Source organism: Neolamprologus brichardi, chromosome 12 (assembly GCF_056152115.1).
Source record: "Neolamprologus brichardi isolate AB-2024 chromosome 12, ASM5615211v1, whole genome shotgun sequence".
Classification (NCBI taxonomy): domain Eukaryota; kingdom Metazoa; phylum Chordata; class Actinopteri; order Cichliformes; family Cichlidae; genus Neolamprologus; species Neolamprologus brichardi.
In genome coordinates, this window is record NC_142115.1 from 14,801,949 (window position 1) to 14,825,491 (window position 23,543).

The 23,543-nt window shown below is 43.5% G+C and overlaps 1 protein-coding gene across 1 annotated transcript; it reads left to right on the forward strand.

Annotated features, from left to right (window-relative positions):
• Positions 1-6,017: 6,017 nt before the first annotated feature.
• Positions 6,018-22,565, forward strand: mn1b (MN1 proto-oncogene, transcriptional regulator b). The gene is made up of 3 exons (XM_006805915.3): positions 6,018-6,859; positions 6,974-10,579; positions 21,071-22,565. The coding sequence occupies exons 2-3, from the start codon at positions 7,042-7,044 to the stop codon at positions 21,280-21,282; spliced, it is 3,750 nt and encodes a 1,249-aa protein (XP_006805978.1). The 5' UTR covers positions 6,018-6,859; positions 6,974-7,041; the 3' UTR covers positions 21,283-22,565.
• The last annotated feature ends 978 nt before the right edge of the window (positions 22,566-23,543 follow it).

The following is a 23,543-nucleotide window of genomic DNA, read 5'->3' on the forward strand; positions in this document are numbered from 1 at the left end:
CAATATTTTATGTCAAAGCGGTTCAAATACACGACTGTACCTGGTAGCCGGTTTACAAATAAAATGTTCCTCCAAGCAGTGTTTTTATATCAATACTGTGGTTGTCTGGTTGTCATCTGCAGACATGCTCTTACAGCTCTCAACAACTTATATAAAGTTGAGCACAGAAAAGAAGCTCAGTGCCGCTTCAAGCTGCTGTCGTTTTATTTTTTGCGTAGCGTAAATACACGACACACTCGTGCTCAGGAAAAACACTTTGGTGGACACACACCTCGTAAGGGTTAGCATTAGCTGGTACTTCTTAGGATTCTTGATTCTAGTCTTGACAAAAGAGCTTTATCAGGGCGCAGACTAGTATGTTATTCTTTTGTTTCCTGATATGTGGAAGTGCAATTCCTTTCCATTCCCGCAAGCAGAACTTTGTTACTATAACAGCCAGCGTGCACCGTTTGTCATGTAAATCTTTACCTCAGACCAGCCATTGGAAAGAGCTTCCATATTAATGTCTTCTGGCTTTTCAGCTCTGTATCCAGCTCTCTCTCTTTTTTTCTTTTTTTTTCTTCAGGCTTCAGAATTGTGTCACATCAGCCTTAAATATTAATTATGGCTTGTGTTACATGTATACAGTATGTGTGGTTTGCTCATGTATTCCCTCGTAATGTTCTTGAATATTTGTGTGTTTTGGTTGCGTGTCACTGTTTTAAATTGCCCAACATAAATTTGGGATTTGTGTTTAGTAATCGGTTTCCCATTATTTCTCAAGGCAGATTATATGATTAAATACTTTCAGGAAAGTATTGTAGTGTGTTTGGTTAATGACAATCCTGTGAGGGCAAATCTGACCATGTCCACGGTAATTGGGTTTTTCCAAAGAGAATAAATGGTGTTTATGTGTTCAGCAAATATTGATTTAATATAGGAAAATTTGGAAAACGGTTGTCAGAAGCATCGGTTTTCAATAACAGAATCTTCTCAGGCTAGTAATAAGACAAAGATTTGAGGCTACAAAGATAATGTAGCCTGTTCCCTTTTATCGTCTTTATGTGTTAGAGCCACCTTTGTCTTTGTTACGGTCATGAATGCATATGTCTCTGAGCAAACAGTGTAATTAGTGTTTCAAAGTTCATTTGAATGATTCCTCATGTGTGTATGAATTTAAAAAACAAAAAAAAACAAAAAACAAGAACCCAGTGGAGAGAGGGAAATAAAAATCTTAAATCAGTCGTTTGCTAGTCTTCAAAACAATGATATTAACAAAAGTGTTTAAAGGTTCTGATCAGCTTTTAAAAATCAGGGGTTGTGGTAACGAATGTATGATGTATTGTGCCTTTTTCTTTCTGCACATCTTTTTTGTGCTACTAAGTCTATATATTGTATTGAATATTGTATCTAAATATAAATAAATTTCCTTTTTTTTCTTCTTTTTTTTGACAAAGTTTCCTGAAGTTCAGTTTGTGCTGTTTTTGTCTGATTCCTAGAAAATAAAGGTTTTGCCTGAGGGGGATTTGATCAGTCCTCAGGGCAAAGGAGAGAGCTGTCATTTATTTGCAAAGCTTTAAATGGTCACAATCTTTGCTAAAATACTATAAAAGATTTATTATTTATTTATTTGTGCTATATGTTACGCTTTCTTTCATTTTGGCCCTTTGAATGACAGTTCTGTACTGTAGATTGCAGATAAGACAAAAATTTCCTACAGATTTTTGTGACTCTAGCGTGGACCGCACTTTCTACGACCTGCAGGTCAGGAGAGTCGCACAATAAACAGCGGAATCTGTGCTAAAGAGCAGGAAAAGCCACCAGTCTGCTGCCTGAGATAGCTGCCTTTTTTTTTTTTTATTGTTTGTGGAGGAATAGTCACATGTGCCTGCTGCAAGGAAACCAGCTATATCTGCTACAGAACAAGCAAATAATGCTGTTTCTAAAAGGGGAGATGGGCAGACTCGCCCACACACCTCCTGTTAAGTGGCAGCTCACAGTAGTCTACTGTAGGCATGCATCCATCCGTCCATGTGTCTCCCTCCCGAGGAAGATGAAGGGACATGTCATGAGTGAGCCCCTGTCGTTTAAATAGATACTGCAACAGATGAAGGAAAGAAATGGATCTCGAAGAGAGGCTCGAGACTTGACACAGCAGGACATCCAGGCGCGTTACCAAAGAAAGCCTCGGTGTTTACAGCTCCAAACACTTTGTTATAGCGGCTCGTTGCTTGATTGCATAAGCACACAGTATCCTGATATCTGTCAAAATGAGTCGTGTAGGCCTGCGACACCTAGGGAAAAAAAAGTTGCTCTAGTGTTTGTGCACCACATGGCTGCGTTTCCTGCCGCAAGACAACACACTCTGGTAGAACTTCTGTTTTTATAGGAAGTGGCACAAGTGAAGATTTAAACTCACAGTTTGGTCCACGCCTACCGTGTTTGTGTATGTGACCCCTCCCCAGGGGGGGCCACATTTGCTCAGTGGCTGCAGGTTTTCTTGGAGAGGAAAGTTATTTCTGGTCTACACGGGTTAGCAGTGATGTCACGAGCGCTTCCTCATCCTCCGGGCTCGGGTCAAGTTTAGCCCCAGAGATTCTCCTGAGTCTTTCCTGTTGTTCTGAGAGAGGTGCGGAGTCGAACGATGCGTGTGGGGTGGGATGGGGAGAGGAGGAGGGGGTGGCTGTTGCCACCCTCCCCTTAATACAATGGTGGTTCTTTTGGATGACAGATGCTGCTTAACCCATCCTGACCCAGGGAGCTGCGATGCCTCATCTGAATGACAGGCCCACAGAGGACACACTGATACTCTGCTGCTCACTGCCTGAGCTGCACAGGACACTGTACCCCCAACAAGGGAAGGAACTGTCTCTTTGGGCAACCCCCACAGTAATATATGTCTAGCTGAGGAAAGCTTAACACTCTGAATTAAGGGTAGAAAAGGGCACCCACTTCTGCTATCTTGTCCTATTGAGTAAAATATTGAGACAAATTGAGTACTAAATCACTGTAGAAAAGAGTGGTATTGTGACAGTGCTTGAAAGCCTGTAGACTCTCCATTGTCATGAAGTCGCCTCAGCAGCAGCAGCAGTAGCTCTGGGCTGCATTTATCATCACTGGGGACTCAGGAGGAAAGAGACCGTGCCATCAGTTTGTCATACTTAACTTGTCTGTCTCCATTTGAGAAGACAGTGTAGACAGAACTAGCAGGCTCTGTATCACAGAGTTATTAGTATTACTGTCAGACAGAACAATATCTTGATGTTGTTGCTGTTGAGCTGCAGAATATTTGCTTCGAATGCTCTTAATTGGGTTTTGGGATACAGTCTAGTCTTTACACATTTAAAAAACAAACAAACCCATGAATCCTAATTTCTAAAGCACGGGGTGATGCTCACACTTTCAGGTTTCATGACTAAAATTCTTGTCATGATAGATCCAGATGGCTTTTGGAATACGGAGGCAGCCGATTAACACGAGCGTGAATTAGCAGCAATAACACGACAGCATTCAGCACATCTGAACAACTTAGCATCCCTCCCCGTCCCCCTCTCACTCCAAGCCTCCCTCAGAACACAGCCACTACCCATCACTGCCTCTGCAACACGAGCTTCCGTTCTCCCAGCTTTAAGAAGTGCATTTGCACGCGTATATTTGAGTGCCTTGTTCTGACCTGCTTCCAGGTTCCCTTACATAACCCCCTCAACCCCCCCCTCCCCCGCCTTTTTTTTCTCTAGGTGCAAAGCTGAGCGCTCTGTCTGCTTCTGTTAAATCAAAGTTTGTGCCATACAGAGCTGGTTATTTCTTTTCAGAACACAGAGCTTGTCCTCTTCATGATCCACAACACTGAGGAGAAATGTAGCATGTGCATTATTGTAATAGGCTTGAACATTATATACATCCCATCATATATTTGTTGTGTGTGTGTTGTGGCTGTTGAAGAGAGGCAACACACTGACCTCGCTGAAGAAAGAATTAAAAATATCACCTTTTTTTAAAATAGCACTTTCCACTGAATGACCATGTGACACTACAATAGCCGCACATTTTCTTTCCATCTTCCCAGTTAAAGTATACCTCTGAGTATTGAAATAATTCATTTGAAAATACTATATTTGCTGTTTCCAAATAAATTAGTGCATAAATCTACGTCGGTATAGCAGTTTAGAGCATTACACACTCAAGTTTGTAAAACTAATATCTAAAAGCTTCACTCTGACCAAGTCTTCTCCTCCGTCTTTGACACCATCCGCTAGGTGGCACTGTGTCTGTTTGGTAAAAGTTCTCATGGATACCCCAAAGGTATAGAGCTGTATTAACACCAAATTCTCCCACTTCCCACAGTGTCGAGAAAAGATGATATGGTTTTCTCCTCTGACCAAAGAAACTCTCTATATTTGGTGAATGAAAGTGCGTTTTGTTACCAGCACGCTCCCTTTGTTCTAAATACCCGCTTGCCTTTGTTATAGTAACCTCACTGTGAGTTACTTAAGAATCTACAGACAAGAAAAACTTCCTTGTCTATTCACACCGGGATTAAATGCAGGAGGAAGGTCGTGTGGAATATATATGTGTGTGCTTTTTTATACATTTATTGTTCTTTTTGTAAGTTGGTAAGAAAAAAACAAATGCACTGGATAATTAAAATCCACGAGAAGTACCGTGTCCAAGAGGTGTAAAATATCCCCAACCAAATACATTTATAAGCAAATATGTGAGCTGCACGCGTGAACACACATTCAGAATTACATAACACATAACACGAAATAAATTTGAGAAAAGCCTCAAAAACACTGTGTGACATATACTCAGATATGCTCTAATTCTTACAAATGTATTATTCGGACATTAGATGAGGGTGATAACCGCTCATATGTTTGTTATGCTGTGACTATTGTCTCAAAACACGAATATGGGCTGTTCTGGCAGTTTTGTGTCTTATCTTTGGATATGGCGCTACTTAACCTTACACAGATAGCCTAGGCTGTTGCAGGCCTCTAATTAACCTTTAAAAACAAATCAGGCTTATCTGTTCTTACAAAAATGTTGCCTTTTAAAGACTATAATACTAAGAGAACATTATTGATTATCGGAACCGAGGCCCAATACCGTCCATATAATTTAGTTCAAATAGTCTTTTAAGGGGGATTTTTTTAACATGTGGAATGAGGACAGTGTGATTGGCCGTCGGGTGTGGATCGACACTTTATAATATTAGTCTGACTGACTTTTTATCCTTGCATCGAATTTTTGTCTGTATTTCCGACTAGGCGTCGTAAATCAATCTACGGAGCTCAATACTGGGAAGTTTCATTATTCCTGATAGATTTCAGATTGAGATTTTGAATGTTTACGCAGTTGATTACACGTGAGAGCAAATCCAACCTTCGGATTATTAGCTCCGCACTAAGGATGCATACCAGTTCTTCTCAAATCATCGTCGTCATTACTATTATTTTAATGTAGGGCTAGAAAATCTGTGAACTCCTGCTTACTCGTCTAACCCCTTAGTTGGTATAACTAGATCCTTTTACAGTCAGGCTTTCTGTCATTGCACTCTAGCGTAAACTGTTAAAAGCACACTGGATACTGCGTGGATCACTCTGTTTAATTCATAAAAAAAAATGTAATTGACCGTGAGTGGAGAGGTCTAAAGGAGCAAACAGAACAGCATTGGGTAGAATTTAACTTCACGCAGTCTCATTTAGTTCATTTTCCCATTCCTTATCAGAATATAATTTTATGGTATACGCCAGTGTGGCAGAAAGTCTCTGTTATTTTTATTAATGTTGTGTTTTCAGCCGCAATATCCCATCTAGTGCAAATCCCCACTTGTGCTTTCTTTTGGGGCAAAACATTACTTTTAAAGTCGAATTTACGCACACGCACGAGTTTACAATCGCTCTTACTCTGCGGACCACCTTAACAGCGTTTGTCCCGCCCTCAAGCTTTCTGTGGTCTCCGTGATTGGCTGAAATCTCGTGGATGGCAGTGGCTGTAGAAATGCAAAACTTGTTGCTGGATCCTCTGGACGCGTTGATCTCACACAGCGCCAAGCGGTAGAGCGGACAGCGAGTGTATCTGTGAATCGCTCCCAAGTGCACTCAGACCACACCAGACAAGACTCGGTAAACGGAGGGGACGCACGCATCAGGATCGAGACGCACGGAAAGGACTTTGGGATCTGCGCCTCGCTGCAAAGCGCATGACCGGCAGTGGGTGAAGGATGCTGTCAAGCCACTCCGTAGTTGTGGAGTGCGGGTAGCGCGCGCCGTGCTGCTCCTCCGGCTTTAGGTCGCATAAACAGACGCCCCGGTTCACCCGCGGCTGGGCTGGAGAGTCGTGTTTGTGGACTTTCCATCACACTGGACTTTTGGCTACATGCCTGCTTGGCCGTTTTTGATGTTTTGAAGGACGTCGGTGGGCAGTATTTATTTAAAGAAAGATTTTCTTCACTCAAAGCTTGGACTTTTTTTTTCTCCCCCACCTTTATTTCCAGCATGGGACCTTATTCAGAAAGTCATTCTGGGACATTTGACATCAGATTGGAATAATGAATTAGCTGAGAGAAGCAGTTATTGCCCGTTTGATTGCTTCGAGTCCTCTGCGCTCACCCTTTAGTTTGTAAGCGAGCTGTATTTGTGCCATGTTCGCCCCGAAGAAATGCGCGCAGAAAAACTTCGGAATGTCATAGGTCGCTCGTGTAGCAAGTTTACTAGACGGATTTTCTATTCGTTTGTTTAATCAAAAAGACTAGTGTGCTGCACGCATTCACACGGGAACAGGGACACAGTTTACGTGCGTATTTGGACACAGTCTGTCCCTTCTCTGCGTCGTTGGAGAAGTTGGATAAATATTCACAGCAATGAGAACCTATTTGGTGAGTTTTGACATTTAAATGAGATAAATTGTCATAATCAGTAGATTCAAAAAATATCTGAATAGTTCTTCTGTATCTTTTTTTCTTTTACTTTTTTTTTCCTTTTGGGGACAGACGGAAAAATAGACAGTGTGCCGATGTCTGGCAAACTGGCCGTCATGTGGGATTGATTGCAGGGGAGTATGTTTGGGCTGGAGCAGTTTGGTTCTCAAATTAATAGCAGAAACCCTGGCCAGTCAGAGAGAAACATAAACCAACAGAGACTGAACATGGGCTCCCATTATAAAGGCCCCGGTTTTCATGCTGGAGGCCCGCCGGGAGCCGTGGAACCCGGCATGGGCCCTCTGAGCGAGCCGCAAATGCTCGGGCTCAATATGAACATGAATGGTGAGCAGTACGGTAGCTTTCACCCGCGGGGACACTCAGACATGCATGCAGGCAGTGGACTTCAGCAGCAGCAGGGGCAAGGACCAATGCATGGATTTTTTAACAACCAGCAACCTCATCAAGGACATCCTCACGGCCATCAACCCCACCCCCACCAACATCACCCCCATTTCAGTGGGAATTTTGGAGGGCCAGAGCCAGGGTCATCATGCCTGCATGGCGGCAGGCTGATGGGCTACAACAACAATAACGGCATGGGACCACAGCAGGGCTTTGGAGAAGGATTTGATCCTCTTGCTGAGGGACAGACGGGGGATGGCTTTCCCCAGCAGCAGCAACAGCAACCGCAGCAGCGGCCTGGTAACATGCCTGACTTTCAGCATCATGGCCCTCCAAGTGGGAACCACGCTGTCCCTGCTCCCTGTCTCCCCCTGGACCAGTCACCTAATAGAGCAGCATCCTTTCATGGTCTTCCTTCTTCCTCATCCTCTTCATCTGAGTCTCATGGTTTGGAACCTCGGCGGCTGCCAAACCAAGGAGCCGTAGAGGGATTAGAATATAACTTTCCAAGTGAACCTCCATCTGGACATTTTGATGTACCTGTATTTTCTCCTTCAGAATCAGAATCTCAGTTACCACATTTTGGGCCAGGAAGACCAGTTCCCGGTGGGAATTTCCCAGGGAACGCTGGCATGCCACGGACACCAGGTATGCAGGGCATCTCTAAGGGACACCAGCCACCACCCCAGCCCCAGCAGCCTCAGCACGGAGTGTTTTTTGAACGTTTTGGAAATGGCCGGAAAGTGCCCGTGGGAATGGAGCCTGGGGTCAATCCAAGACATCCTCTCATGCAGCAACAACAACAGGCTGGTTTGATAGCCAGACAGAACTCATGCCCCCCTGGCCTCCCTCGACCCCCTCAGGCTGAGCCCGGCACTACTAACCCTAACATTCTGGATGGAGGGGTCATGATGCCTGGCCAACACAACCAGTTTGAATATCCCATTCACAGACTGGAAAACAGGGGCCTGCACCCCTACGGGGACCCCATGTTTAATATGCAACAGCCAGCTCCTCCTCCCTCCCAACAGCCTGCAAATCAGAGGCTCCAACACTTTGACTCTCCTTATATGAACATGGCGAAAAGGCCTAGATTTGACTTTCCTAATGCACATGGCGGCGAGGGCTGGTGTGGCGGTATGGACAACCACCTCTCTCCATCTGCCTACCCTGGCCTTCCTGGAGAGTTCACCCCACCCGTGAATGAAGGTTTTGGACCAGGTCCGCTGCAGCATCCAGGGCCCGAGCAGCAGTCTCTGCAGCAGCGCCAGAATGCAGCTATGATGATAAAGCAGATGGCCTCTCGCAACCAACAGCAAAGAATGAGGCAGCCGAGTCTACAGCAGTTGGGTCACCATGGCGATGTACCTCCAGGCCCAATGGTTCACGGAGGCCCAGTCGGGAGCATGCCTCATCCTGGCTTTGACAGGGAGAATAGTGGCAGGATGCCCAACATTGATGGGCAAAATCCTCATGTAACTCAGGAGAACTCCTGGTTTCAGGGGTCCCACCCACCAGGAGAAATGATGTCACGGCGTATGGGTGGAGCGGGTAATGAATCAGGGCCTCATGACATGGGGCTGCAGCAGAACGGCGCTGGGATAATGTTTAGGCCGGGCATCGGCATGCAGGAGCCCATGAGAATACCAGGAGATGGACATGTGCAGAACCTTCATTCCCCAGGCATGCACTCACAGTTCAGTGGCAACATGGGCAACCTCACACAAATGCAGTCTCCGGGAGCAGGAGCAGGACATCCAAATGCACCAGCAGAGAGACGGCCAGCTGACTTCCCTGCACCTTCAATGGGAGCACAGCCAGCTTTTCCCTATGGAGGGGCTAACCGTCAGGGGCCGGCTCACAGTGCTCCCCAGGGGGTGAGCACCTCACCTGGCAACTACCCTCCTCAGTCTGAGTTCCCCTCGGGCCAGCGGTCGTCTGTTAGTAAGCTTGGAAATCTGTCCCTCGGGAACTTCAGCAAAACCAGCTCTAAAGACAGTGTTTTCGGCCAGAGCTGCCTAGCGGCCCTTTCCACAGCCTGCCAGAACATGATCGCTAGCCTAGGGGCCCCCAATCTTAACGTAACATTCAACAAGAAGAACCAAAACGAGGGCAAGCGAAAACTGAGTCAGACTGAGCAGGACATTAATAGCAGCACATCTAATGGGACTGGCAGTGCTGGTCCTGAATATTTTCAGAGCAGCACTTCCCAGAACAGCCAGATGCCTGGCACTGGGAATAGCAACTCTAAGCCTGCAAGTCAAAGCCAGACGGTGCAGGGGGAAGCCAGTGCCCTCTCCCCAAATTACAACATGGACGCTACCCCGTGCAGTGAGGGGAAGGCAACAACAGGGAGTGGGAGAGGGAGAGGGAGGAGAAAAAGAGACAGTGGACATGTGAGCCCTGGAATTTTTTTTTCCTCTGATAATAGTAACCCTGTTGTAAGTCCAGGCCAGCAGACCCCCTCGGCTGGCGTTGGGGAGAGGGGTGGGGGCACGCCCCATGAGAAACAACTCCAATCGCCCTCTTGGGGGAAAGGAGGTGACCTAATGTTGGGGGACCAGGCTGACCTTATGTCTTCTTTAGACAGTGGCATTCAAAGTGTTGCCAAGTCTGACAGCAGCTCACCAAGAGTGGACTTTTCTGAAGATGTCAGCACCCACTATGGCAATGAGGATGAGGTGTCCTCCAGCTCAGATGCAGGAGGGGCCTCAGCCAGCAAACCTAATCGCAGCCCTATAATCAACGGCTCACCCAAAATGCAGAGGAGTGACCACGGGTTGATAAATGGACAAAAGCCCCTTGGCATGGGCATTAACAATCATACTACCTCGACGCCAGACACCTATGGACTGAATGCTGGTGTGGGCACAGGGGCCAGTGGGGTCAGCCACCCGGGCACTCCTGGGGTGGAACAGGTACGCACCCCATCCAGCACCTCTGGCCAGGAAGAAATCCATCCTCTGGAGATTCTGCAGGCCCAAATCCAGCTACAGCGCCAGCAATTCAGTATCTCTGAAGACCAGCCCTTGGCCATGAAGACAGGCAAAAAGAATGGCGACTGTCCCTCACAGAACGGAGACAATGAGCTGGCGAGCTGCAGCCCGGATGCTGGGAAGGGCTCAATGGGCACTATTGACCTTGACACCCTCATGGCAGAGCAGCATGCCACCTGGTACGTGCCCAGTGACAAGGTTATGATGGACGGGTCAGAGGATGACAAGGCCACGGGACCCTGGGAAAAAAATAAGAGCCAGAACAGCAGTAAAGAAGGTAAATGAAACAGTCTCTTTCTTTAAGTTTTAATTAATCTCTCACCATCGTCACAGTCTCTCTCATACGCCACTCACATTACACCAGCAGATCATGCTCATACAAATGAACAGATTTTCTTTCTTAAATGTCATTTATTTATTTTCAAAATCTGAAATGCAGTGATAACAGCACCAGTATAAATATGTAAAAATAATCAGGTGACACTTACAAGAGAAAACATTTTGTCCACATTGCGCAGGCAGAAAGCAGCGTCTCCGTTTAACTGGGGCCTTTGGGTTTTTAGAGGTTTAACGTTTATAGGAGGATACTACATTTAATAGTAGAGCCATTCATAGTCTTGAAAAGAGAGAAAGACAAAGAAAAAATATTTTCTTTTTTGAATTGGGTCTGTAGTACGAAATGTAAAAAAACAACACACACACACACACACACCAGTATATATCTATATATAAACCGAAATAACAATAAGCAAAATAAACTTGCATCCATGCAAAGTATTTTATAGGGTTCTTCAGTCCTGAGGCACTTCAAAAGAACAGCTCAAGAAAAGTAAACATTTCCTGTGGCTCTTTATCTCGGTTTTCAGGGTGAACAACTACATTGTAAGATTAATAGCTTTCTGAGGATATGCGTTTTCGCAGCGGGGTTTCCCCCTCGCCTTGTTACGTGTTTGTTTTTGTTATTACCATGAGATAATACTGAGCTGCTGAAAGAGGATTTTTTTTTAACATTTGTTGGACAGGAGATTAGACAGCATGGTGATATTAATGCCATTCATTTTCAGTTTTGTTTTACGTTGGAAATGGAAATGGCGAAAAAGATGAAAGAGTTAAATGTTTTTTTAATTGTTAAATGTTTGTTTCATCTTGTTCCCTGTCCCTTTTGAATAATGTAAAATAATTGTATCACACAGTCAAAGTAGAAATATTTTTACTATTTACAGCACATTATTTTGGTTGTTTTGTTTTTGATTGAAATTGGAAAAAGAAACTGACTCTAAGGCACAGAATTAGTTTTTTAAACTGCAGTCTGCAGACGTGGTTTATGGATACAGTGCGATTTTATCTTCTTTATTATTATTATTATTATTATTATTATTATTATTATTATTATTATTATTATTATTATTATTATTTTCTTTGTATTTTTTTAGTGGCTCTAAATAAAATAAAAATGCAGACAAACAAATATACTATTTAGCTGTTAGAGCCATGATAATAACAATAATGAAATTAATAATATTAATAAATTAAATTTATTTTAAAAACCTAAATTTATGATGCTTCAATATGATTTGTCATTACGTGCTTTAGTCATAATCACATCGTTTTTGCAGTGTAACTGCATCATTAAGACAAGCTTTGTGTATTATAATATGCTACTTTAATTATTGGTGTTATATTTATTGCTTCTTTTAATTGTCTCTTCATTCTCATTTTATTTCCTTTTCGCGTGGGTTCTTTAGTCGCTCATTTCAAACCACAGCGTTGTACGGAGGCGTCTGTCGGTGTTAGCAGACGGACAAGCTTTTAAATGGTTGAACAGTGGCGGGTTTGCGCTGAAAGGCCCCTGCGTCTTTTGATATATAATAATAATATGGATAGGTTATATAATTGCGCGAGTGGCTTCGCGCGTCTCGAACGCCTCTTTGTTCTGATCGGCGCGAGCGCAGAGAGAGGGGCGGGGACGCGCATCGCGCGGACTCTGGAGTCCAGGCACACTTGTTTATGAGACTGAGCACAGGACGTCTCGCTGTAGCAGTGGTGGCATTACATCTAAAAAGCACTCTGACTCACCATTTAGGTTTTTTTGTGTTCACCCGGTCATAAAGTAACTGTAACAAGCGGTGTGCTGCATATTAATGTGATCCACAATCAGCCAAACTGGTGCATTTCTGCTCACCTATCCCTGTGCTTCCTCATAATTAAAGAGGCTTCTGTTGTCAGAGATGTATAAATGGTAACTCATTTTGATTATAATTACTGAGCAAATCTAACAATGATGAGCAGTCAGCCACACTCATCCTGCTGCATTTACTATTTTAATTCCTCTGGGGCTGATGGCACATTTAAAAAAATTTCAACAGGCAAAAATCAGTAATTTAAGGCAGAATAGTCCTCCTCTCCTTCCTCTCTCCTCTCCTTCCTCTCCTCCTCTTCTCTCCTTTCCTCTTTCAGTCCTCCCTGCATGGACACAAGGCATGCAGCTCTGGAGCGATCGATAGCTAGTTAGCACAAATCACGGCTCCTGACAGTTTCTCATTTGAGTGCTTCAGACAGCAAAGATGAAAAAAGGGTGGAGGTGTATTTGAGAGGGGGGAGGGGGATTTTAAGATTGAATCTGATGCTTAGGCTACACAGAAGGGAGCAAAATAACATAATAATTTAAGATAAATCATAGCCCACAGTGTAGTTCCATAACATCCCACAGGCTTTTCACACTGCAAAAAATATCCATCTCCACCACTGAGTCGAGTTATAAGTCCTCAGCCTTGTAAACAAAAATCTGCCACTGGCAAGATAATGCCAGTGACACTAATGTAAAATAAATCAAGGCGATTCTTTAGTCCATTAGGCTTAACGAAATTTAACTGGGTCATAGAAAAATGACCATTTTAATTACAAAGAACTTAATTTGTGTAATTCCAGTAAAAATGATTCTCCCTCACGTATCTGGACATTTTAACGAATGGTCAAAGATGACATGACTTGTTGAGATATTTCTGTGCTGTGGAACTATAACTGTCATGTGAGTCATACGTGCTTGGCTAAAAAGAAGTGCAGCCATGTTACATTTTTTTTCCTTGCAGGTCAAATAGTTCTCTGACCCCTTCCAAAAAAACCACACTTCTTTCCTCACCACAGCATATACACACAGCACATGTCTTAGTATTTGTTTAGAATTATGCAAAGATTCTTTTTATTCTTGTGTCAGATCAATAACTTCAGTAATGATGAACAGTAATAGATAAAAGCCTTGTTTTAAAGGTGAAAACATACTTTGAAATTTAGTTCAGTTGTCTGGCATTCATCTTTTCAGAGAATGTATCTCTATATGAAAAATGGCTTATTTCTAGAGAAACTTGAGGCTTTGTGCTCAAAGTGTTTTTACTCAGTTGTGTCAAGAAATTTACCTTGAGAAGTGGACCAGGTCAATCAGCAGGCTGTGTGTACTTTGGGTATCTGTATCTGATGAGGTGAGAATGACCAGCGTTGGGGGTCAAGGATCACTTTAGTTCCTTTGAAGTTGAAGCTTTTCAATCTCTGATCACCGTTTCACTCAAATGTAAAGTAGGGAAGTGTAGAATAATTGCTGTTGCCGTGTGTATTTGTCTTTCAGGAGGATTTCAGTAGCTATATATCTTGCTATGCTTTAAATAAGCCCCAGTGCTGATATTTACAAGAAGTGTGTAACTTACTGGATGCTTGAGTATGCAGATAAAAGCTAAACTGTGCTTATAGGAACTGTATTCTGAGCGCTGATATCTGTGCATCCCGGCTCACATCTCTGTGGTCCATTTGTGCCTGTTAAAGTGATGCGTGTGGCAGTAATGTCCCCCACTGGACCCCATACTTGGCCTCCTATCTAAGTGACGTTGTGCAGCGCAAGTCTTTCGCCCAGGCACAGCAATACCAGTTGCTATAAGCCCCGTGGCCTGCAGAGTCTGGTGTTCTGCTCGGCTTCCCCGAACTCTCAAGGAGGTTTAGCAAGGAGGAAGAAGTTTTTAGGTGTACACGATCAACTTTCCCATGTCAGTTAATGTTATTTCTCCTTTTTCTAAAAGCATGTTTTTTTACGCTCTTCCTCTTCCCTTCTCTTCTGTATATCTTTGCCAGAAGCTGACCGCTCATTTGGAAAGTCGTGCATAGTCAAGATAACAGGCGAGCAGCAGGCGTAGGAAGTGATTCAGTTATTTTTATTTTTACTTTTCACTGTTTTTTTTTTTTTTTTGCCCTGTACACAGTTTTTTTTTTTTTCACACTTCACAGTTGACCTCATAGAATAGTTTTCACTCTTCATGCTCAGTAATCAGTCCTTAAACAGCTTTAATAATGATCAAATCTGTCACTCTGACTTTGACAGCTTTGAAAAGAAGGAGCTTTCGTCTTATCACACCTACGAGAAAGTACTTAAAGCACAAAAAAGGAGGCTGTATTGATAGCATGGAGAACAATCCTGTGAGACTACCTGGCTTTGACATTTCAGTACGACAACAGCTCCTCAAATCACACCAGTAATTTGTGCTTCCTTTTTCTAAAATAGAAGAAAGTGATTGGCACGTGCTTGAAATGTGGAGGGGGGAGGAGAAAAAAACAGCTTGGGGCAGTCTGTGTTCTTTACCTGTCATTACAAGGTGTTTTATATCGACTTTTTTTTCCCCCCCAACAACACACATCCACCAGGCCTCGCCCGCACACTTCTGCACTTCATCATTATGATAATCATAGCAATTAGCATTGTTAATATTGTTTTCCGAAAGTCATAATTCATCTTCCAGTGACTACTTCAAGCTGACTTGGTTATTGACAGGTTCATCCAAGCTGCAAAGGACGGTTAGTTTTTAGCAGCACAGATGTATTAATGCAAGAAAAGGGCAACACTTGAAAAAGTGTCTGTAGTGTGGACATTAAAAAACAAACAAACAATATGCATTAAAATATTTTAATGTCAATTTTTTTTTTTACTCCTTTAGCGTGTGTTTGTGTGTGTGTGTGCGCTGGCACTGCAACTTGCATATGCATTTGCCTGCTGTGGACATAAAGTTTGATTTATTTAGACTCAGTGTCATGCCCACGGCTTCAGCCTCAGATCTCAGGTGCACAGTGATTCCTAACAAAACATTTAAGAGTATTTACTCTGAGGGTAAAGTATACAGTATCGAAATGCATCCGTCTTTATATTTAAAGCATCTAGATTTAAGACAGTTTCTGTTTGTTTGCGTGTGACATGTGCGTGGTTTTCGTGTTGCTTGGGATCTTTGCAAGACAGTCAAAGGAAGCCTATTAAAGACACGTGCTGGTGACTGATGAAGAGAGAGTGAGAGAAAAAGACAAACCAAAGTGTCAAGACTGTTTTTTTGCGTTGCTGGAGTTTCAACTCTTCAAAATAGAACCTCCATCCGGTGTTTTGTTTTCCCTGGGGAAAGGTGTTAGAATAAAATGAAACTTGCCTCAGCATGTGGTAAATATTCTCCTTGGAAGCAGCCAGGAATGGAAAGCTGATTATACCTAGGAGATGCACAGAGGGAGGAGTTCCAAGCATTTGAATGTGGGTGCAAGTGGCAAGCCTCCAAAAATGTCCACGTGTCTTGTTTAGCGACACAGGGGTCCAAAGAAGACACACACATTTCAAAAAACCAAACCCCAAAAATCAGTTTGATACAAAGGTCCCGAAAGATGTCCTGGGTTCATGTATTCACTGTTAGTCAAGTGCAGCTTTTTAAAAAGTGTGTGTGTGTGTGTTTTTACTTTCTTTTCTTTTTTCCAGAGGTGTAGATGTTGTCATGCTGCCAGGAGCGGTTATGTTATGTGCCATACAGGTAGTCGTCAGGCAGTGTTTAATTTGTATTGTGGAACTGACAAATGAGTTATGACACTGGAGCTGTTTCTCTTGGGAGACAGAAGTAGAAACCGATGGCGGGCAAGAGAAACTAAGAGAGATAGAGAGAAGTTTTGTGTGTGTGTGTGTTTTATTTTTTTCCCCTTAAAAGAACATCTGTGGTTTCGCTCACGAGGTGAGTGAGGAGGTAATAGCTACCATTTGCATTTATGGAAGAGAAAATAATTCAATTTTTCCATCACTTTCATGCACCACAACCATTGTTCATTCTAGTCTGTGTGTAGGAGTTGTTTTTTTTTTTCAGTGTAGCTGTGTATCTATAGCTCTTCAAATATGTCTGCCCATAAAACCGTCCCTACTTAACACCAATTAGAAAAATACAAAATAAACAGTATAATATTCTATATTTTACTCTTTACACTGTACATGTTGATTTGGGTTTTCTTTGTTTTGTTTTTGTGTGTGTGGCAGGCTGTGGTGAAAAATGAAATTAGGCACATTATTGTTTTAACTCGAAACAAAAACCAAAGGCATGCGAACCATCTTCGAGTAGCCTTTGTTTTCATGTGTGCGTGAACCCTTCCGAAAAGACCGAAGCGCGCAGTGCTGTGCTGTGAAACAAAATAGAGACAGTGAAGTAGATCAATATGTCACTGACTTGGATGACATGTTGGACAGGTCCTGGACATGGTTGTGAGTTATGAAGGAGGCACTAAATCACTTCCCGTGTTCTGATTTGTGTCTGGTTTCCTAAGCGCTTCTTGTGGCCAGAGGCAGAGGTGTGTGCGTGCGTTTGTGTGGGTATGAGTTTGAGGAGATGGCAATGGGTGTGTTGTTGGTGAGAAGGTAACAAATGCTGGGGGCAGAGCCTGCCTGGGCAAGTTTTTCTCTCTCTCTTTTTTTCCCCCCACTTTATGTTTCAGGCCAGAGAACAGAGAGGAAATTCAAACCAAAATAACCCCTGTGCCCTTGCCTGAGAAATGTGCCCCTGCTCCCCGCAGATATCCTCTCTGCTCTGAGGGAAAGGTCACACTTCGGCAGTTGGGTGGAGATGAGGGGGAGCAGCCCCCCCGGTGCATGGATACCTGGGACAGTACCTTTGTTAGCCCCACTGATCTTTATTAAGGCTTGCCTCAACATATCTCTTTGTTTTTTGGGATATTATTTGGCTTAAGCGCTTCAGATCATTTTTGGCATGTTCTGAGGTTTCACTGAAACCATATAATGAAGATTGCAAAGTGTTCTGCTCATCTTTGGTTATGTCTGACTCCTGAAGAGATGCAAAACTTTTACTCTTGCCCGTCTTTTCCTGTGGCTTTTTCTCTGTGGATTGTAACGGGTGTTTTGTGCTGACAAAGACAGACTCCTCACACAACACCATAGTGTTAGTTGTTATGCTAAAGGAATCTGACCTGATGTCAAACACTGTCATAGGAGCGGAGGCCTTTGGGTGTTTTTTTTTTTTTCCCTTTTTTTTTTCTTTTCGCAGCGAGTGGAGCATTCTGATTGGTCTGGTTTGTGTTCAGAGAGGATGGGGTCACGGCCTCAGGAGCGTGAGGTTAAAGGTGAAGTGTCGTCATGGAAGTCTAGAGCTCGGGATTAAAAAAAAAAACCAAAAAAAGGAGGGGGTTGCACATGCGTGTGCCGCATGAGATCCCGAGTCCTGGGAAATGTGTGTGATGGAGGCTTTTTGTAGATTCAAATATGTGGCATGCATTGATTTTTATTTATTTTTCTTTCCTTCTATCAGTTAATTAGAAAAAATTCAATACGTCGTCATTATTTTTAAGAGTAAGTGAAAAAAATTAATTGCCGCTGTAATACTTATTATTTAATGGGTGGAGGATACAGACTCGGAGCAGCCATTGTTTATCTTCCTGCGTTGCTTCGGGTGTGTTGAGTGTGTGCGGCATGACATGTAAACCCGTGTCAGGCCGTCAGCTCCCAGACACATTGGTGTCATCCAGACAACCAGAGCTGTGCGCTGTGCTCCCTGCCTTCATGGCATTCGAGCTCTACTCATCTCTGTAAATTGTTTCTGGCTGTGTCTGTGAGACAGCTCCACAACCCTGCTGCTGCTGTGCCTGCGTGTGTGTGTGTGTGTGTGTGTGTGTGTGTGTGGGAGCATCATCACCAGGTACCAAATAAAAATGTGCTGATATGGTGATATAAGAGCATCACGTTAAATTCAGTGCCTACTTAACACATCACTTTGGTAATCTTTTGTGGCTGTAATGTGGTTAAGGATATTTAGGTGTATTTGTGGCTCGGCGCAGCTGCTTGTGCCGTTTCCGTTTTATTAGGTATTTTCCCCGCGTGCTTGTTGAAGCTAAGCACTTGTTCTCTTCAGATGAATTGCCTATTATTGAGATATTACCGTGGATATGAATTCTACCTTCGTCAGCGAACAACCCTAACAAGATAGATCTTATTGAGGGGGGGGTAGAAGAAAAAAAAAAGATTTTCCTGCTTGTAAAATGTCATGGAGATTTGGGATTTAGTCTGGTGTGATTTAGAATTTCACACCGTCGTTTCCACCTTTTGAACAAATCCGTCAGCATGGATAATGCTTGCGATTTAAATGTAGTGTCAGGATTTTTTTTTACCCCCCTCAACCCATAAAATCACAGTCTCTCTCATAATACTCATACTGACTAATATATTTGATCATGTGGTGGTCAAGTGTTTGTGTGTTGGATTTTGCATATGTTTTTAATGCTAAATGGCAATCACCCCATTTTTTTCTCCTGTGTTTAGTAGTATTTTTAAAGCATTTCTTATGCTTGTATATGTGTAAAATAAACTGTGAGAATATGGAAAGGATGCATTTATGTTTGTGGGAAATACTCATTTTGTTGTATTAGACTATGCATACATTTTTTTTGTTAGTGTATTTTCCACCTTTGTCCTTGTGTTGAAGCTGAGTAATGTGTGTAGCCGGGTTCTCGTGTGTGTCTTTCTGCGTGCACGTCCGTATGTAGCCAGGCGTATGTGTGTGCACGTGGAGCAGCAGCTGAGGGCTTGTGTGAGTATGGCAGTGGCAGCAGCGGTTGGCGTGTTGTGTGTGTGGTTTTTTTTTTTTTTTTGTTTTTTTGGGTGCGTGTGTTGTCAGTTTGCTGTGTGTCAGCAGTGAGCCACGGGAACGCTTGGCTGCCTATTCAGGCCGGTGCGGACCCTGCTGTGCCCAGCTAGCATGAGCTGCTGGCGGGTGCTGGAGGGCACAGTGCTGGGAAGAGGGAGTGTGAGTGGTTACGGTGGAGACGGGGGGGCGATACTGGCAGGGGGTTGGGGATCAGCCGTGCTGAGGTGTATGACTGGACCCTCTGGCAAATGTGAGATCTTGTCACAACCGCCACCAACACCGCTCTAAATCCTCATTTCTCCCTTACCCCCTGCACCCTCAGCCTCCACTTACACCACGTCTGTAGTCCTTGGGAGGGAGATGGAGACAGAGAGAAGAGCTCACAGAGACCGGCAGTCAGAGATGCAGATGAAATGGAGAACAACGGGGAGGCTTGGCTGCCTGACCTTTCACCAAATCCCCCCACTTTTCCATTCCAGTGGTCGCAGCCCAGACGGGCTGGGGGGCAAGCCTGCCTGAGCGCCTGCATGTCTTCCTGCCTTTCTTGGTTGTCCTAGCTGCATGGTCTTATCTAGTCTAGCTCGGCCTTCTCTCTGCCTGCATAAAATCGCTGCTGCCTAAGCCTTTTATGAGGGCAGAGAGGAAGGGAGATGGAAATGGTAAGCAAAGCAAAAATAAAACATGGTTAAGAAGCAAAGGAGGATGAGCAAAAAGAGAACACAGGGTAAGGGATGAGAAAGGGGCTGGCGCGATGCTTCTCTTTTCTCCTAGGTGAGCGCTAGCCTGACTGGTGCGTTGTGATCTGCAGCCTCTGTGCCCAGACTGTCGTCTATCACAGCCTCTCCTTTCTCTGACGCATGTAACTCAGCTTGTCAGCGCTGTTTTCCACCTGTCTCTACACTCAGACATCTAGTTGTCCCTGCACCTCAAAGGTCCTCGTCTTCGTGCAGCACACCGATCCGTTTCAACCATCCGCGCAGAGTATGTTTTGTGTGGGGAGGAGATGGGAGATTAATCGGACTGATTTAAGTGAAGGATCCTTAACATCTTTATACGCATTTTCTCTTTGCTCTGGGCTCGCTTGGAGGCAGAGCCCAAAACACAGGATGCAACACTTGTGTCATAACACCTAGCCCTAGCACTAACTCTTTGCTAGCGTTTCTCTTATTTTAGTTTTTTATGTGCCTGCTTCCAAACTTTTCCTTATTTCTGGCCTCTTTTCTCTCTGATTGCTACAGTCTGCATCTTGGCAGATATGTTTGATGAATTGTGATGTGCCACATTTAAAAAAATAAAAAAATAAAAAAAATCTTCTCCTGGCTAATTTTTCCACTGAACAGAACACAAGGCTTTTTGCAACCATTTATTATGACGCTTCACACATTGGTGACACAGGGTCGATGCTGGGGCATGATCATTATACCAGTAAATTGGGTCAAGCGGGGCTAAAGGACAGGTGTCTCGGTACTCTCTGGCCCACTGACCAGAGGTCATTAGGAGGGTTCCACATTTGCGCGCCTGGTCACAGCCAAAATATATGCGCTTACATTTAACGTACGCCCGTGTTTTCACGTGTTTATATCAGGCGACGGGAGGCGGATGCGAGGAGAGGGGAGCTTTTGCTTGTATCCTCCTATTCGGGTCTTATTGATGGGTGGTGGAATAATGTTGAATTAATTTCACAGTGCAGATTTAGAGTGGGATGTGAAGATGACACTTGTTTAATTAAAAGTGTGTACTTTAAATGGTTCGTCAGAATCAGAGAATGCCAACTGCTTGAAGTTGTTTTTTTCCATTTTTCTGCTGTCTTAATTAACCGCTTCCTCTCTGTTGTTGTCTGTCTGCAGAATCTGAGCTCACCCAGAGTAAGCCTGGAGCCGGAGCCCCGGGGGCTGTAGGAGGTGGGAGCAGTGGAGGAAACCACCTGCAGTGCCTGTCTGTCCACTGCACAGATGAGCTCGGGGACAGTAAAGGCCGAGGGGGGCCCGTCTCGTCGTGGCGCTCTCTCCACTCTGATATCTCAAACCGATTTGGGACGTTTGTGGCGGCACTAACTTGAGGGGGGAAAAGAAGAGAAGAAGACGATGACCCAGCAGGACGAATTAAAGAAGATCAGAAAATATCAAGAAAGAGAGATTCAGAGACATTTAACCATGATAAGGATGCGACTATGTTAATTTGTGGATGGAACGACTGTGTGCCGCTCTTGCCTGTTCAGGGAGAGAAAGACATTTACACTCACAAGTGGAACACAAATACAGCTACACACACGCACACGTGCACGCACGCACACACACACATGCTCACAGACACTCGAACACCATGTTTTGTTTTCTGATACATGCAGTCACACTTAAGAAAACTGCTGGACAATAACAGCACGGGGCTCTACTCGACGATGCCCACATCTGGAAAACCTCAAATCATTTATTTTTCTTTTCTTTTCTTGGTTGAAGAAAAATAAGAAATGTTAAAGGAGGAGAACGCAAAAACGAGAAGCATAAGAAGAGAGGTAAAGTTGTCATTGGCTTTGATTGTATACCAGTGTTTAGTCTTATGACTTATATTACTGCCTGTTCTTAAACTTAGCTAAGATTGCCTTTGTAATGTGTATGGCAACTTCGGCATATGTCAGTCAAAACTCTCCCCCCCCCCAAATAATAAAATAAAATCCTGGCCTTTGACTCCTGTATTACAGTTAAATATGGCCCAGTGGTTCAGAAACACCCCAAATACTAAAAAGGAGAACGAGAGGAAGGCAGGATGAGGAGGGATTACGCTTGAATGTAACTCAGCAATTTTCCTTGTGAACACAAAGTTGTTCCTCTTTGTCGACGCAAAATTTTACCTTTATCGTTTGCTGCTCTAAATCATAAGGTTTGTTGTAGCTCTCTATCATTTGTGTTTCTGAGAATGTCTTTCCCTCATTCTATTCTATTCTATTCTATTCTATACTTTTTTCTGCTTTTCTCTTCTGTAGATCTTGTGAGCTCAACCACTTGTATACAACTCAGCCAATGAAAACTAAAAAAAAGGGAAAAAAAAATGGAGGTCAAGGGATTGATAAATAAGGGAATTGAAAAAAAGATTATTGGTATTGCACATGTATAATAAGAGAAAATTTGCTGTGTGTTAGGCAATCTTGTAATCTTTAAATAAAGCTTCTGTTGAATTTGAATTTCTCAAAACAATAGATGGAGGACTGTGACGGCAATTTAAAAACTGATTTTTTTTGTTTTCTTTTTTTAATAATATGTAAAGTGCAGTCGTCTGTTTTCCTGCATATTGTATATATCTGTATATGTTTTATTGAGTAACTGAATAACAATAAATATGACGTTAAAGGTGGCCTTGGTGTTTTCATTTTGTTTGTTTTTTCTAAGAGTAACCCCCCCCCCCCCCCCCCCCCACACACACACACACACACACTAAATACAAGAACAAGCTAAACACAGATTGTCTATTTAATGAATAATAAATACTGTGAAATACCGTGTGCGTATTCTGAAGATCAGGGAAATCTAGAGCAGATTCCAAGCGACAGATGTGACAAGAAAGTTGTGGACTGATACATAACACCTGACAAGCGTGCTGGAACCGGTGTCATATTAAAGCCCGAAGCAGGCGCATGAAAAATGCTGGAAAATGTGGCTTCCTGGTGGATTTAGAAGCCGAGACAATTCATTTCATGTATACTTGCTTACGACATGTGTTGCATTTTATTCCCTCAACTTCCCTGACATCTTTGCTCCCATCCTCTAATACAGCTCTAATAAATCAGCAGTGATGACAATAAAAAAAAGGAAAAACAATAAAATTAGTTCTTGATACAAATAATGTTAAAAGGCATATAACTGAAACAGAAATGTAAATTAATAAATCAGTTATTCTCCAATTTTCTGTCTCACTACTTCCAGCAGCCTCAGCACACGCGCACACACACACACACACACACACACACACACACACCCTTTTCCACTCCCCAGACCCTCTTTGGCTCACCTGCTCTTTATTGGCCATCTGCATGGATGCTTAATGCTAATCAATAACTCCCCTGTGTGCCAGCTCTGAGGTGGAGACGTCAATGCTACCTAACAGGACCAGCGATCAACCTTCATCACTGCGGTCTAGGATACGCACACACACAAAGTAGAGCTCCCTCCAGGACCCTGTCTGTGTCATTCAGGTGTGTTTGTGCTTGCTGCTGTACTTGGCGCCTGCTGTGTAGGATTGCACAGCCTGTTGTGAGTGTGAAGCACAGAGAGCTGCAGCGTTAGCAAACAGCAGAGACTGGTTATGTGAGGGACTGTCATATAAGTC